Genomic DNA, 16,502 nt, shown 5'->3' with positions numbered 1-16,502 from the left:
ATGGACACTTTATTATCCACACATTCTGTTGCTCTAAAACATACCTGTACATATTTCTGTATATTATAACTTTAATTTTATTTTAGTAGTAGTACTAGTGTTATATTTTAGATCTGCTGTATGTTAAGTTAGATCTTTTCTATCTTAAACTTTTAGATTTCTATAACTTTTCTATATTTGCAGCCGTTTGTTCTACAAGCCTCCATAACTGAATGTCTCCATGGTGAGATAAATACAGTCTATTCTGTTCTTTATGAGGCACAGATCTGCTCAGAATTCATACATTCCTCTGACAGACAGAGCAGTTTGCTGTCAGAGGAGGTTTACAGTTTCAAACCAGTCTTAGGAATTGTGCAGGCTACATGCTTGTCAACATGAGGCCAGCTCAGAAGAAGAGTGGCTTGATGACAGGAGGATTGTTTAATAAGGCTGTATTTAGTGTGTTTAAAGCTGTAACAGGGTCAGATTAAATCAGTACTGACTTCTTCCTACATGTACATGACTCTGGCTCCACCTCACCTTTGGCTCTTCAGCAGCAGTCAGACTGAAGTGTGTGTTTCCATAAAGCACCGTTACTGTAACGTGTCAGTGCAGAGTTATCTGGATTGAAGTTCATGATAATCACCTTATAAAATATTCAAAACACCACGTACAACCTTTACAAATGAAGTTATTTCATCTCCATTCAGCTCCACTACTGAGAAAGAAATGCAAAAACACTGCTGAGCTCGTGTTGAGCAGGAACCAGTGAATTCAGACACATACGGGGTGAAAACTGTTTTTACTGGAAAGGACATCGACACCACCAGCTGTTGAGCTGCTCCTGCTGGGTTCTGCTGGGTTCTCGGACTTCGAGGACAGACTTGTGACGAGGAGAGAACGCATCAATGCGCACTTGGAAGCAGCGTACTTGATGACATTGTGTGTTTACAACGCCAACATCTGTTCATGTTCATATCATCCATACGTTAAAATATTAATAAAAAGCAGCAAAAAATGTGTTTATAGCAGGGCCAGCGATCAGGAAGTATGAGTGGAAAACAGGTGATGTGGAACAAGTTTATATAGCAGGTCGCTCTATTAAACATTGGAAAAAGGTTAAAATGACAATAAAGGATGATCTAGACAATAGAAAAATGTGGCAAACTGCTTGTACCTATTCTGTCACATAAATGCTGTATATAATACAGTGTTACTCTTACTTCCAGCCTCCTGCCCTCCTGTACAGCCTTTCAGTTACTGTCTAACTACTTGGAGCTGAGCTCAGAGGAAAAGCAGCTGATCAGACATTTCTACAAATACAATTATTTCACTGTATGTTTTACGGCCTGCCATCCCCGTGTGCCTTTTGTCATCTGTCTGGTCATGTCTTCATGATGACAGTTTTACATTAATATATACATCTAATACACATTATGTAGTTAAACACATCTTTAGAACCGTTCAGTTCTCTCTTCAGCAAATACATTAATGCGTTACACTATTAAGCAAAGAGAGATACTAATCATAAACAGGAGTCTAACAAAGAAAGTAAGGAGTTCAAGGAAACTTTATTTAACAAACTTCAACAGAACCTTCAAGAATAAAAGCAGAAATAAGTTAGAAACATCAGGAAGGTTAAAAAATGAGATGTTTTTAAACATTGTACAGTTCTTTCTTTCTTTTATTTACCAGGAACAACAACAACATGAACAGGTCAGTGATAAGGAGGTGGTGTGACTCCAGTCTTCAGGGTTCACATGCTGCTCCAGGAAAAAGCCCCTGGATGGAGTCTGGAGCTCCGGTCTGGTTCTGCAGGGTTCTGGACCGTCCTCAGTGTTGTGGATGAGCTGATGAACACCATCTCAGTGATCCACTTCCAGACCGGAGCAGGAGGAACCTGGAGTCATCAGGTGTTTCTCCGTCCTGCTGGAGTCGCTGATGGAGCCACGTCAGAATTCCTCCTCCTGTAGATCCACAGACTCATCTCTTACCTAAACAGAGAGTTCTCCCTCCATCACACTGCAGGGTGTTTGTGATGCCAGAGGAGCTTTACTGAGGTCTATATTGACAACCTGGATGAGGCCTGGTCCTGCTCAGATCACCATGAACCAGCTGGTCCTGTCTCCACCAGCTGGTCCTCTGCTGGGTGGAGGTTCAGACTCAGACCTGCTGCACCAGGAGCCTTTATGACTCCAGACTGACGACCTGCTGGAAGGAAGAAGCTTTATCTCAATAACCAGAAACATAAACACTAAGGGCCTCCACACACTACAGGATAATCGGGCCGAATTTTGCCCCGATCTTCTCCTCCCGATCGAGGCCGACAGGGTCCGATTGTCGGGAGTATGCAAATGAGTTCGGGTCCGATCTTCGTGTAGTGTGCGGTGTGTTCCGAGAGATTTTTTCCGGTCGGAGCCTCTCGGGAGGCGTCGGAAGGGGAGATCGGAGATAATGAACATGTTCAATATTTCCGATTGCAAATCCTGTAGTGTGTGGTGCGCTCCGAGAGGCGCCGATCAGCTCTGAGCAGAGCTGTCCACACCCTCGAAATAAAGCTCTCTGATTGGATGAACAGCTCCGTCTCACCAAGGTGCCGCTGATTAAAAACATCCACTCACAGCTGTCAGAGCTGGATGATGAATATATATCTGTGAAATATATTCACTATATGACAGTGAAACAGAAAAGCCAGAGCTCTAAACTCAGCTGTGCAGAAAGTGATGGTTAATCCTGTCGCTCCTGGATGAACTGGATCCTCCATTCAGACCCAAACTCCGATCTAATATCTGCATCTCCGCCAGTCCTGCAATAATCCCAATGTTTTAATTAATCTCCGTTATTACCATCACGGAAGAATGGGGAAGAAAAAAATAATAATAAAAGAAAAAAAAAAACTTTCCACTGATTCCGTGCCCTCAGAGACAGAGCGGACTATAATGAAACTTTCCTAATCAACGTATTTTTACTCTGATTTAAACTATCAAATCTGTGGACATAAAGAATGATTTAAGATATTTGATGATTTAAAAAAGATTTAAAAAAGTAGCTTTTATTTGACACGGTCTGCTAATAACTTTATTCTACTGCTGCACTCGGGACTCAAAAGTAAAAAAGAAAAACAAAAAAAAAACATACAAACAGATTAGCTAATAAGCTGAATTATTATTAAATGTAAATTATAATAAAATGATCTGAAACTATGTTTCCCTCTTCTGTACTGGAACATTTAAATTTTCTAACAAGGTGCTGACAGTCCGTGCTCCGTGCGCACGGCGGGTGGGGGTCTGCACTGAAGGAGCGATACCAATGTGAATGAATGAACTGAGGGAACGAATGAGTTCTCCACTTATTATTGAAAGTGGAGATGAATGTAAAAACAGCAATGAAGGGAAACAGCACGAAGTCACGTCGGACGACGTGAGATTTGGAGGAGTGAGGAGCCGATTCTCGGCTGAAGAATCTGCTAGTGTGTGTTCTGCTCCGGAGTGACACCACACACTAGAAGATCAGGAGAGGAAGATCGGGTGCGATCTGTCCTCTGCTGTCTTGTAGTGTGTGGTGTCTGAATCGGGGAAGATTGAAAAAATCCTGTAGTGTGTGGCCGGCTTAAGGACACACAGTGAATTCTTACCATTTCATCAGAATTTATCAATTACAGGAAGCCTCTCTGGTGTCTTTCAAAGTAAAGAAACAGATCTGATACCTTGGATCAGGCCTTCAGATGATGCCTCTTTTATTTTTAGCTTGTTTGGTCACATCCAACCCTGAAGAGATCCCAAAGTCTCTGAGGAGGACAAAAATAAATAAATAAATAAATAAATAAAAGAATCACACACTACCAACTCAATAAATTACTCATACGTGCATTAATTCAAGCACTGTAAAAGAAACCTCCCTCCATCCACATCTGGCTGCAGATCACCTCTGGACCAGGTTCTGGTTCCTCAGTATGTCCTTGATTGAAATAGTTCATGGCTTTAAACTGGATCCACAACATTCACCAGTATAACCAGTAGAAGACATTTACACCTCTGAGACTGAACTTTATGGTCAATAGAAACATTCACCTCTCCTTTTAAACATTAAAGTTAAGTTAAACAGCTTTAAACATGAACTTTTCCTTCAGCTGAGCAGATTTACTCTGAAACAGACTAAACTGGACCCAGACACGATGGTTTCACATAAAACGATCCATATCTCCTGTTTAACCACAGCGGAGAGTCACAGCCTGCTGCAGCCCACAGGAAGCAGCTGAGCGCCGGGTCGCCTCGGACCGCCGTCCGGTCCCCACATGTCCGAAATCGTCAGAACAAATTTTCAAATAAGCTTGATGTGAAAAGACTGACTCCATATCAACATTCTAAACAGCTATATTCTCGCCTAAAACACAGTTAAAACTATGTTCTGTTAAACAATAACACTAATATTTCATAGCTTTTTTATCACTGCTGTGTTTACTTTAGACTTCAGACTTCTTAATAATAATAATAATAATGCATTGGTTTTATGTAGCGCTTTATAGGACTCTCAAAGACGCTTCACACTGCATTCTTCATTCTCTCCATACTGGGTGGTGGTAAGCTGCTGCTGTAGCCACAGCTGTCCTGGGGGGGGCAGACTGACGGAAGCGAGGCTGCCAGTCTGCACCATCGGCCCCTCCCACCACCACCAACCATTCACTCTCACAACTTTCATACTAGACAAGGTGGGTGAAGTGTCTTGCCCAAGGACACAACGACAGTTCTACGCCTGCGGGAGCGGGGATCGAACCGCCAGTATGAGACGACCCGCTCTACCATCTGAGCTGCTGTTCTTCTACTTCCGGTTTCAAGGCAGACCAAAGCAGTGGATTCGACTAGATTGGCGTTAGTCCCGCCCACCGACGTTGACAGGCGAGGCTGACAGACAAAATAAATTCATGATCCACTGCAACACGCGGACCATGAATTAATTGATTAAATAGTGAAATGATAATACATGTTTTTTTACTTAAAATGCATTGCAGTTTTAATTAATTAATGATACATTTAATGACATATTTAATTAATTAATTACACATTTAATTAATTCTTTAATGATGTATTTATTTATTGAATTTTGGCCCGTTTAGTCCTCCATACATCTTGACATGGAGCTGATGTTGACGGTGCTGCTCCTCCCTCCTCCCCCCTGGGCCCAGAGGAGGACTCCTGGTCCAGGAGCGACTCCTGTCCTGCAGAAATGTTACACAAACCGCACTTCGTACAACACGACAACGCTACATGGAACATGATGTCCAGCTGGGTACAAAGCTATAACTAGCTTAGCCGCGTGCTAATGCTAACCAGCTCGCGCACTGCGTGGATACATATTTTAGACAAAATCTTCAGATTTCAGCTGTGGGTAACTGCATGGGAACACTGGTGGTTGTTCAGGGTTTAAAACTTACCATCAGCTCCAGCACAGCCAGGCGGCCGCTCCGTCCACCCCGCCTCCTCTGCTTCACTCGCCGGCCTATGATCATAAATTCGGTCCATGGCGTCAAAACACCGCCGGATCTTCCTCAGGATCCTACTGCAGCTGTTGTGATCCTTTATTTTTCTGTAATCTCTGCTCAGTTTCTGAGTGCTGACCGGGGTCTGGAGCCGACAGAGAGCAGCCGCTCCAAAAGGATGCAATGTTTTTTATTCCTTTTTTTTTTCCATTTCTAAGGCGCCGTTCGGTTCCGTTGAACCTCCTCTGCAGTGATGGAAGCAGCGGCTGCTCCTCCCGTGAAGACCGGTGTTCAGTGGACTTTTTGGAAAGGTTTGCGGAGTTGCCGGTGTGACCGGTGGAACAGATCGTCACAGATGGCTGGCTGTTTCGCGGGCTAGCTAGAGTGGCACTTGTCACGGACCAATCAGCAGACAGGGGTGTTCAAGTCCCTCCCTACCATATCCGAAGGGGTTCAGTTGGTCCCTGCTCACAACCGGGGGCGAAAATGGTCGCGGTTGGTCACGGCTCGTCACCTAATGACATCATCACTGGCAATGGGACCGCACGCCTATCCGGCACGACCCGACCCAACCCGACCCAACCTGACCCGACCCGACCTGACCCGACCCGACCCGACCCGACCCGAACTGACCCGACCCGACCTGAACCGACCCGACCCGACCCGACCCGACCCGACTTGACCCGATCCGATCCGACCTGTACCGGAGCTGTGGAAATGAGGCTTTTGGACTGGACCATGTGTTGCAGTTGCAGGGACTGACAGGACAGGCTGTGTGGACTGGGGTCTGATTGCGGGTTTTGGGAGCCTGTTTCACTGCCGGATGTCTTTCTTTCTGAACAGCAGCTCTGTGCTCACAGCGTGTTCTTTATTTTGCAAGTAAAACTTTTATGGTTTTAACAGGAGCTTCAACAGCATTTGAGATTTGGGCGGGTCTTTGTTGATTTCAGGTCATGTTTGGGCTGGATACAGTCCGATCTGGCAACCCTGCATGTGACCTGGACTGCAGTCCCAAAAAATGAAAGACTTGGGACTGGACTTGCCTCAAAGACTTGAATGACTTGACTTCTGCCAGCAGTCGTCAGCTTTGACTACTCCCGGTGTAGATGGCCCCACTGGTGGTGTTTCCCATGATGCTCAGCGCCATGTCTCTCTAATGTATGTGACGAGAGTGTGTGTGTGTGTGTGTGTGTGTGTGTGTGCACGCGCACGATTTCGGTGAAGGTGTGGCTATGTTTTTATTTTATTATAGAATTTTTATATATATATTTTAATGCACTTTGTGTTGTTTTTTTGTGGCATGAAAAGTGTGTTGATTGATTGATTGATTGATTGACCACAGTAAGGTCTGCCACCTTTAGTGAAGGATTGCATTAATGTTTTGTTTTTCTCTGTTTTCTTTTTCAAACTGGACTTAAAGGAGCACAGCGCAGTTTTAAATATTAAATTTTCAATTATTCTCACCCACACACGTTTTCACCTTTGCCTGATGGGCAGCAAGAGCTATTTCTGCAAGATCGCAGTCGCTCCTACTTTCCTGTGCAGGGCGCTGAAGGCACAGCAGTATGAGTGATTCGGGTACGAATCGCTCTGAGCCTGACGTAATGCGCCTCCCGCTGGCCTGGTAATCCTTAGGTTTCGTTTTGTCCGCCATTACTCCGCCAGACGCTTAGCAGCAACAACTGAGCAGTACTGAGGATGGAGCTTCCAGACAGTAAGAACAGACCGGCTTCCAGCACTGCCTCAGCTCCACACAGACCCACCAGGCAGAAGAAACTTACATTTTACTCGAGCGCTGCTAAAAGAGAGAGGAAGGAGTTCCCCTCTTCTGTGCACGTACATGGGCACAAGCCACAGACACCAGCTTTTCACTAAGCTGCAGTTACGCCCAAGGCCTGCAGGGGTCGGTGTTTCGCATAAAACGAGCAAACTGCGCTGTGCTCCTTTAAACCGACACTAAGGAACTTTTCAACCTTAATAAAACATTTTAATATCTTTTGTGATGATACATCGACTTACAACTAGTTGAATGACCCCTCTGTCACGGGCTGAGGGCGTCAGTATTGCTTTCACTTGGACTAAGCAGCTGTGAGGAGGGTGGTAGGAACCCTGCACACTAAAAAACTCCAAATGTGCGCACTGCTTTACGGCATGTGTCACATCATGATATAACATTGTTTAGCCACCATTAGATTCATTTCCTCGTCGCTATCCGTCCTTCACACAGCCACTGGAAACAAATGAAGGCGAGTTCAGTCCGACAGCATGCCACCAGGAGCAGCATTTTACGACGTCACGTGCTAGTACTCATGGGAACTGTAGTATTCCTTCAGGCAAAACACTACCGCTTTTGTCCACTGGCGCCGCCAAAATCAACGAAAACTGAAAGTTCCTTAGTGTTGCTTTAACATCAGTTTTTAATTATCTGCCAAAAATTTGACATATATTCTTTTAAACAATGCTCCTCTCACTCAATTAAAATACAGCTGTAAAATAAAACACAATTCTGCAAATATTTTTTATTGAAAATATGCTTTTTGTATGACATTTTGATGAATCATCAGAAATACAGATATTTACTCTTAATGAACTGCCAGTAAACATTTTCAGGCCTGTGGGAAGATCATGACCAGGTGATCTGGAGATCAGCTGATATGGAGATGGATCCTGAGGTCTGAGGCCTCCCGGAGCAGGAAAATCATTTATTCCACTCCCTTCATAAACTCCAGGAACTCTGTCAAAGAAAACAAACAAGTCCATGAAAATGTAAAATCAATCAGGAACATCGAGGGTTGGTATCAAGAAGTGAGTGATTTTGTTTGCGTTTCCCGAGGCGTCCCTGACCAACAGTTCAAATGGTGAGAGACACACTGGACCACAGGGACAGTCTGTCCGTCCTTCAGGGACGATGTCTCTGATCTCCTTCTGTTTGGTGACGAAGAGATGACACTGAGCTCTCAGCTGTAATCTCACTACTGTTTCAAAATGACTCCCGGGAGACATCTGCTAGAACCTGTTTGGTAACTTCCTCATGATCGGTTCTGAAGTGATTAAATGATGATGACTCATTAGCGGCGGTGAGGCAGATCTATGGTATGATGACTTTACTGATTAATCCTAATTCTTGTTCTTTGATTCGCTTCATATTTGTTTCATTGAAAATGAAACAAAAAAAAAAATCCTACATCTCCGTAAGTCTTAATAGATTAATCACAAGTGTTGGAAGATGTTTCCTCCCTTAAACCAGAGGACTGATGAGAAAAGGTGACCAGGACTAACCAGCCCGGTCAGAAAGGCCAGGCTGGTAAGTAGGTCCAGAGTCGGAATGAGAAACTTTACCTCTAAATGATATTTCTTGAACCTTTACACCGAGAACCCCGTTAACTCATTTGTTTTGACTGTCATTAGCAGTTCTGCCCAATAGAGAGTTCAAAGTTCGCCCCAGCAGAGCGGGCTGCAGGTCTGGTGAGGGACTGGCTGGGATTCAGGAGCTCTGAGTTTCCATACCATCATAATCGATTTTTCCGTCGTTGTTTTTGTCTCCGTCCTTCATGAGCTCCTCGATGTCGTCCTCTGTGATGGCCTCTCCGGTGGACTCCAGCATGGCCTTCAGCTCCTCCAGGTCGATGTATCCGTCTCCGTTCCTGAACACAGCAACGAGACGGCCTTCAGCTCAGACGAGCCCGGGCCGGCCGCTGGCAGAAGAACCTCTGAACCTACTTATCAAACATGCGGAAGAGTTCGGCCAGCTCCTCCTCTGACTTCCCTTTGCTCTCCTCCTTCATGCAGCGCACCATCATGACCAAGAACTCATCGAAGTCCACCGTCCCGCTGCCTGTGGACAGATGCTGGGTCAGCTCACCGCTGGATCAGCCGGCCGCCGGCGCCGCCGACTCACCGTCCTCATCCACCTCGTCGATCATCTCCTGCAGCTCCTCCGGGGTGGGGTTCTGCCCCAGCATCCTCATCACCTTCCCCAGCTCCTTGGTGCTGATGCAGCCGTCCTCCGCATCCTGGATGAAGATGTCGAACGCAGCTTTGAACTCTGCAGCACAAAATCAGAAAACAAATCATAAAATGAGCAAAGCCTGGTCTGTCAGACCGGGCTGGTCCGGAGTCGGACTCTGGGGCCACTCACAAGAGGACCAGGACCGCTGCATGAGTTTTACAGCAGGCCGGAGTTTTAATCTGTTGGATTGTCTCTTCCTGACACCTGGACCTGAAGCTTGGACCAGCTGAGAAGCTGAGACCCTGACAGCCTGAGACCCTGAGACCCTGACAGCCTGAGACCCTGACAGCCCGAGACCCTGAGACCCTGACAGCCCAAGACTCTGAGACCCTGACAACCCGAGACCCTGACAGCCCGAGACCCTGAGACCCTGACAACCCGAGACCCTGACAGCCCAAGACCCTGTGACACTCTGACAACCTGAGACCCTGAGACCCTGACAGCCTGAAACCCCAAGAAGACACCGAGACCCTGTGACCCTGGAACTTCAAGACCCTGAGACCCTGAGACCCTGAGACCCTGACAACAAGAAACCCTGACACTGAGAGACTCTGAGTCCCTGGGACCCAAAGACCCTGAAACTCTGACATGAGACCCTGACACCAAGAGACCCTAAGATCCTGAGACCCCTTGACCCTGAGATTCCAAGACCCTGACACAGTAACACCCAGAGACCCTGCTGAGCTGGATTAACCTGATAGCAGATGGATGAATCAACAAAGGTTGAATTTCCTCACCATTTTTCTGTTCCTCCGTCAAGTTCTCCACCTGCAGGGAAACAGATCAGAAATCAATTTGTTTATTATTCAGCTTGTCTAGAGCTTCTGTCTGTACCTCCAGTGTCTGTAGCTCTACAGTCTGTAGGTTTACAGTCTGGGACTAAACGGGTCTATGATTTGTAGGCCTACAGTCTGCTGATTAACAGGTCTACTGTCTGTAGGTCTACAGTCTGTAGGTCTCTGGTCAGTGGCTCAACAGCCCTACGGTCTGTAGTTTTCAGTAATGTCCTGCAACATGACACTGCTGTCTTCAACTGCTATTCTTGTTTCATGTTTGTAGCTGAGCGAGCGGCTGTTCTCTGGCTCGATGTTCTATTGTCAGGCACAGATACAGACACGGGGATCTGTCTCTGCAACAGTCCGTCTGTTCAAAACGGTCTCTGTTTAGTCATCTTTCTGTCCAGCAGTCTGTCTCTTCAACAGCCTCCAGCAGACTAACACTGAGATCTGACTGTTAGCAACACTGAGAGCTGACTGTTAGCAACACTGAGATCTGACTGTTAGCAACACTGAGATCTGACTGTTAGCAATACTGTGATCTGACTGTTAGCAACACTGAGATCTGACTGTTAGCAACACTGAGATCTGACTGTTAGCAACACTGAGATCTGACTGTTAGCAATACTGTGATCTGACTGTTAGCAACACTGAGATCTGACTGTTAGCAACACTGAGATCTGACTGTTAGCAACACTGAGATCTGACTGTTAGCAACACTGAGATCTGACTGTTAGCAATACTGTGATCTGACTGTTAGCAACACTGAGATCTGACTGTTAGCAACACTGAGATCTGACTGTTAGCAACACTGTGATCTGACTGTTAGCAACACTGAGAGCTGACTGTTAGCAACACTGAGATCTGATTTTTAGTAAAACAATGAGACCAGGTCAAGGTGATCCTTCCCAAATCAAAGATCTAGATATGTCTGGACCTGGTCCTCCAGGTCAGGCCTGGACCAAGAAGCCTGTTAGTGGTGGTCCAGACCCGGCCCTGGCCCGGAGAGATCCGCTGCTCACTGAACCACAGCAGGGACCACATGGGACAACTGCTGAAGGACAGCTGCAGCGGCGCCGTCCTCTCTGGAGGCTGCCTGGTCCAGACCAGGGGGACTGCTGGACCACCCAGGACCAGGTCCTGTCAGGTCTACACAGTCAGCTGTCTGCAGCTGGCTTCACACACTGAGATCTGGCTTCTGCTTTTAAAAACAAACTGGATCAATAAAGCAAGTAAAAATGTGACTGTATTTTAAAAAAAGATGAGAAATTCAAAAGTTACATTTTTCAGAGGTAACCATGGTTTAAGTCACTAATTTGGCAAAAAAAAAAAACCAACTCTCCATACTGTGAGAGTGAGCAGTCATAACAACATGACACACACACACACACACACACACACACACACACAGGGTGGATTTGTCGCTGGAGCCTCAGATGAAGCCAGGGGTGAACTTGAGGTTAGAAGAATAAGAGCAGAGTCCGGCAGCCCGGCGGTCTGTGGACGCCCCCCTCCTCCTGTCGGTCTGCTGGGCCGTCTACAGGTGTTAAGACTTTGCTCTTTGCAGGGGAGCGTGGCCGGCCGTGGCGGCCTCTCGTACTCACCGCTGCTTTGTACACGTCATCCATGGCGGCGGCGGCTTCGGACCTCCTCCGGACGCAGACTCAGGACCACTGAGACAGGAACTGCTGCCCCGGACTTACTGCTGGAGGAGCGCGGCTCTGAAACGGCTCCTGACCCGGCCCGCAAGACTCAAGGGTGAACCAGGAGGAGTGAGAGAGCGAGAGAGTGAGAGAGGTCTATAAATAGGAAACAAGAGGAGCCGCCTAACAATAGTGAGACAGAGGAGCTGGACTCGAACGCTGCGTCTCCGTGGCGGGCTGTTCTTAGTCATGACTTCATTCTGCCTGCAGTGAAACGGCAGCTGTTACTTCCACTCACCTAAAGGTCACCGCAGCTCTGATAGAGGCCTGGGTCTGAATGACACCCCGGCCGGACCCGAACAGGACCGCCTAGCCTGGACTCCATGGCGGTCTGCAGTCAGACACAAACCACTGACTGAGAGAAGCATCCGTGCAGTCTGGAACCCCTCGTCCTGGCATGTTGAGTCAAACCTCTGCTGTAGATACTGTATTAAAGTGTTCTGGTTTCACCTGGTCACCTCGGAGGGTTTTCATGTTCTGGTCTGCATCCCATCTTTCAGACCGACTCAGCCTGACTCGCACTGACAGAACCAGTAGGACCAGCCCCACGCTGCTGCAGGACCAGCCCCACGCTGCTGCAGGACCAGCCCCACTCTGCTGCAGGACCAGCCTCACGCTGCTGCAGGACCAGCCCCACGCTGCTGCAGGACCAGCCTCACGCTGCTGCAGGACCAGCCTCACGCTGCTGCAGGACCAGCCTCACTCTGCTGCAGGACCAGCCTCATTCTGCTGCAGGACCAGCCTCACTCTGCTGCAGGACCAGCCTCACGCTGCTGCAGGACCAGCCTCACTCTGCTGCAGGACCAGCCTCATGCTGCTGCAGGACCAGCCCCACGCTGCTCTGCTGCAGGACCAGCCTCACGCTGCTGCAGGACCAGCCTCACTCTGCTGCAGGACCAGCCTCACTCTGCTGCAGGACCAGCCTCACGCTGCTGCAGGACCAGCCTCACTCTGCTGCAGGACCAGCCTCATGCTGCTGCAGGACCAGCCCCACGCTGCTCTGCTGCAGGACCAGCCTCACGCTGCTGCAGGACCAGCCTCACTCTGCTGCAGGACCAGCCTCACTCTGCTGCAGGACCAGCCTCACTCTGCTGCAGGACCAGCCTCACTCTGCTGCAGGACCAGCCTCACTCTGCTGCAGGACCAGCCTCACTCTGCTGCAGGACCAGCCTCACGCTGCTGCAGGACCAGCCTCACGCTGCTGCAGGACCAGCCCCACGCTGCTGCAGGACCAGCCTCACGCTGCTGCAGGACCAGCCTCACTCTGCTGCAGGACCAGCCTCACGCTGCTGCAGGACCAGCCTCACTCTGCTGCAGGACCAGCCTCACGCTGCTGCAGGACCAGCCCCACGCTGCTGCAGGACCAGCCCCACGCTGCTGCAGGACCAGCCTCACGCTGCTGCAGGACCAGCCTCACTCTGCTGCAGGACCAGCCCCATGCTGCTGCAGGACCAGCCCCACGCTGCTGCAGGACCAGCCCCATGCTGCTGCAGGACCAGCCCCACGCTGCTGCAGGACCAGCCTCACGCTGCTGCAGGACCAGCCTCACTCTGCTGCAGGACCAGCCCCATGCTGCTGCAGGACCAGCCCCACGCTGCTGCAGGACCAGCCCCATGCTGCTGCAGGACCAGCCCCACGCTGCTGCAGGACCAGCCCCACCACTACTGCTGCAGCCTGGGGCTGGGCGGCCGGTCGGCTCAGGACACCTGCAGAACCAGAGACCACCAGAGACCACCTGCACTGGGAGCCTGCAGAACCAGAGACCACCAGAGACCGCCTGCACTGGGAGCCCAGCTGACCCCAAGCTGCACAAAATACATTCAACTCATCAAATGTAACAGGTGTCTGGTTTGTAACCCACAGCAGTGGGAGTGACAGGAGAGTGATACGAGCGACTCGTCCGATCAGTAGATGTTGAGAGTCTAACTGTCAGCAGGCGTTAGCCTTCCTCTGTTAGCTTCTGCTGCTCTCTCTTATGCTAACAGGTTGGTTTTAACCCCTATCTTTTGTCATCCATAAAACACCTTTTAGAAATTATTTATCACCCAATTTGTTCCTCATTTTGATTCAAGAGGATTATATAAATAAACTAAATGCTATCCATTAATGCCAGAGGAGTGTTAGGACACGTGTTCGACGCTCAGACAGAGTCCTTCTGTTGGTTTGATCAGACTGGTTAGCTGGCGCTGTGCTGCTGCCGGGGATGAATGTGGAGCTGGTCCTGGAGCCACCTTGACCCTGTGGAGGTATTCCAGTGAACTTCAGAGTTCATCAGCAGCCTGCCAACACTCTGCGCTCCAAATCTGTTTTTAGCGCTAGAATCAACAGCGCTCCACACCCATCTCAAATCAGACTAACAGTCCAGAGGAGTCAACGGCTGAGTCTGCCGGAGGATCTTCCTCCTCGGACCAGAACCACTGATTCCCCCCGCCGTTAGTGTCAGCTGCAGACAGATTCGGTCCTGATTCGCGCTTCCTGATCACACATGCTGTTTCTGAGCGGAGAGAGGAGTCAGATGTCCACATGACAATAGAAACACGTGAGGAGCTATTTTCAATGGCTGTCCTTGACCACAAATAGTCCTGCTCTATCAGTGGCTGACAGACTGATAAATCTGAGAACACCTGCTACCGTGCAGCAGCTGAGCGCCCGGTCCTCATTCAGAGCTACAGACCAGACCCCCTCATTCAGAGCTACAGACCAGACCCCCTCATTCAGAGCTACAGACCAGACCCCCTCATTCAGAGCTACAGACAGTATTTATGAGTCTGAGTCTGGTTGTCCTTGAATCAGAGCTACAGACAGTCGGCCCTTCATCACGTCCAACTTCAAGAAAGAAGAAGAAAAACTGTTCCATCCTGAAACTGTAGCTTGATAAAGTTTTTGAAGATGTTAAACTAAAAGCGAGGAGCAGAGAGATGGTTGTTTATTCTCTTTCAATCAACTAGAATGTGTAAAATAAAAGGTGCTGGTGAACGACACTGCAGGCCATACCGTCTGTGACCACTAGATGTCTCTGTTTGCTGCTACAGCAGCACAGAACAAACCTCCTCACTGCTCTCAGAGTGACTGAAGGTTCTGGAACAGCAGCAGCCAGACCTGGGTCTGCAGAGACCAGCGGACCTGGAGGAAAAGACTTCATCCTCCACATGGCTCATTCCCGGACCGACGGGACTGTTGTTCAGTGATTCTGCTTTGAGCGTGTCTGGATCCCTCTGCTGATAACGAATGTCCAGAAGGGGACAGGGTTTTCCTGCTGTAGCACTTCACAGTGGAGACGGCTGCCATGCCAGAGCAGGGTGAAGTTCCAGGGAACTGGGAATTAAACCAGCAACCACTCTACTCACCAGTCACGAGCACCTGGATCTGATCTCCTCCAATATATGTGCATTGTGCATCCAGGGCCTCTGGGACCTCTTGCCCCTTGTCTCTCCTTCTCTGTGGACTCCTTATTCAGAGGAGTCTTTAGGCTGAATATCCTCCAGATAAATCTGAGATTTATAAATAAACTGTATGTCTTTTACCTTCCTCTGTACAATACTTGATTTTATCTGCAAAAAGTGCTTTATAAATAAGCTTTACTTATGGATGGATGGATGATGGATGGATGAATGTATTATTATTTCTTCCCAGTGATTTGAGTTATTTCTCTTATTTTATCCATTTCAGCTTTTTAATCTCTAGCACTGGATTTTATGGATTTCATTATTTTTAATATTTTATAGTTTATTTTCTATTCGACATTTTGGGCTATTTTTCCTCTTCAGATTTAGTCTAAAACTTGTTTGAAGCTTTTAAAGGTCCCATATTATGCTATTTTTCAGTGACGTCATGTTGGTTTCATAAGCCCAAAAAACACAGTATTTAAGATTGTTCGCCTGAAACTCATCCTTTGTTCGGAGTTTCAGGGTTTCTCAGGAGCCTCCTCAGAGCAGGCTGCTTCTGAGCCTGCTTCCCGGTCTGGCCACGCCCACTCTGCTTCCCGGTCTGGCCACGCCCACTCTGCTTTCGGGTCTGGCCACGCCCACTCTCTCACACACACATGTCGGGGGCACAGCCAGGGGGAGGAGTTAAACCCGCTTATTTCAGGATAAGCGAACCAAACTCAAATGAGGCTACGGCAACACGTACTGCTGTAAGAAAGTCTTCATGAAGTGAAGAAGGCAGAATGTGGGACCTTTAACCATTGGAAGGGATTCGGCTGTGTCAGCGTTTCTCAGTCCTGAGATGAGATTCCTTCAGGAGGAGAGTTTGCTTCATGTAGCTCAGTGAAGCTGCTGAGAGCCACGGCTCTCTGATCCAGACCACCAACACATCCATCATATTCAGAATTTATGGACCGGAACAATGAGAAAACATAGCAAATAGAGATGTTAACAGACAGCTCATCTCAAAGCAGACCGGACCGCGGTCAGCCTGGCACCGGGACCGGGACCGGGACCGGGACCGGGACCGGGACCGGGCTTCACCAGGCTCACACAGGAAGGACTCTTCAGACAGCGCTCACGGAACATTTCATCAGTCCACTTAGTGGAGACCGCTGCGTCCATCTCAGGTTC

General features: G+C 48.4%; 1 protein-coding gene across 1 annotated transcript; it reads right to left on the bottom strand.

Annotated features, from left to right (window-relative positions):
* Nucleotides 1-7,942: 7,942 nt before the first annotated feature.
* LOC115408019 (troponin C, slow skeletal and cardiac muscles-like) lies at nucleotides 7,943-12,025 on the bottom strand. Its single transcript, XM_030118602.1, has 6 exons — nucleotides 11,845-12,025; nucleotides 10,202-10,232; nucleotides 9,354-9,500; nucleotides 9,176-9,290; nucleotides 8,963-9,099; nucleotides 7,943-8,189 (listed from the first exon to the last, which is right to left on the bottom strand). The coding sequence occupies exons 1-6, from the start codon at nucleotides 11,866-11,868 to the stop codon at nucleotides 8,158-8,160; spliced, it is 486 nt and encodes a 161-aa protein (XP_029974462.1). The 5' UTR covers nucleotides 11,869-12,025; the 3' UTR covers nucleotides 7,943-8,157.
* Nucleotides 12,026-16,502: the final 4,477 nt, after the last annotated feature.

Source organism: Salarias fasciatus, chromosome 20, assembly GCF_902148845.1.
Source record: "Salarias fasciatus chromosome 20, fSalaFa1.1, whole genome shotgun sequence".
Lineage (NCBI taxonomy): Eukaryota > Metazoa > Chordata > Actinopteri > Blenniiformes > Blenniidae > Salarias > Salarias fasciatus.
The sequence above is the reverse complement of the archived record's forward strand: the minus strand, read 5'-3'. Positions and strand labels throughout refer to the sequence as shown.

Excerpts from the sequence above, each read along its gene's own strand:
- LOC115408019 (XM_030118602.1), bottom strand. The coding sequence starts at position 11,868 with ATGGATGACGTGTACAAAGCAGCG. Across the intron at positions 10,233-11,844 it reads ATGACGTGTACAAAGCAGCG|GTGGAGAACTTGACGGAGGA; the intron begins GTGAGTACGAGA and ends GTTTCCCTGCAG. Across the intron at positions 9,100-9,175 it reads CTCTTCCGCATGTTTGATAA|GAACGGAGACGGATACATCG; the intron begins GTAGGTTCAGAG and ends TGCTGTGTTCAG.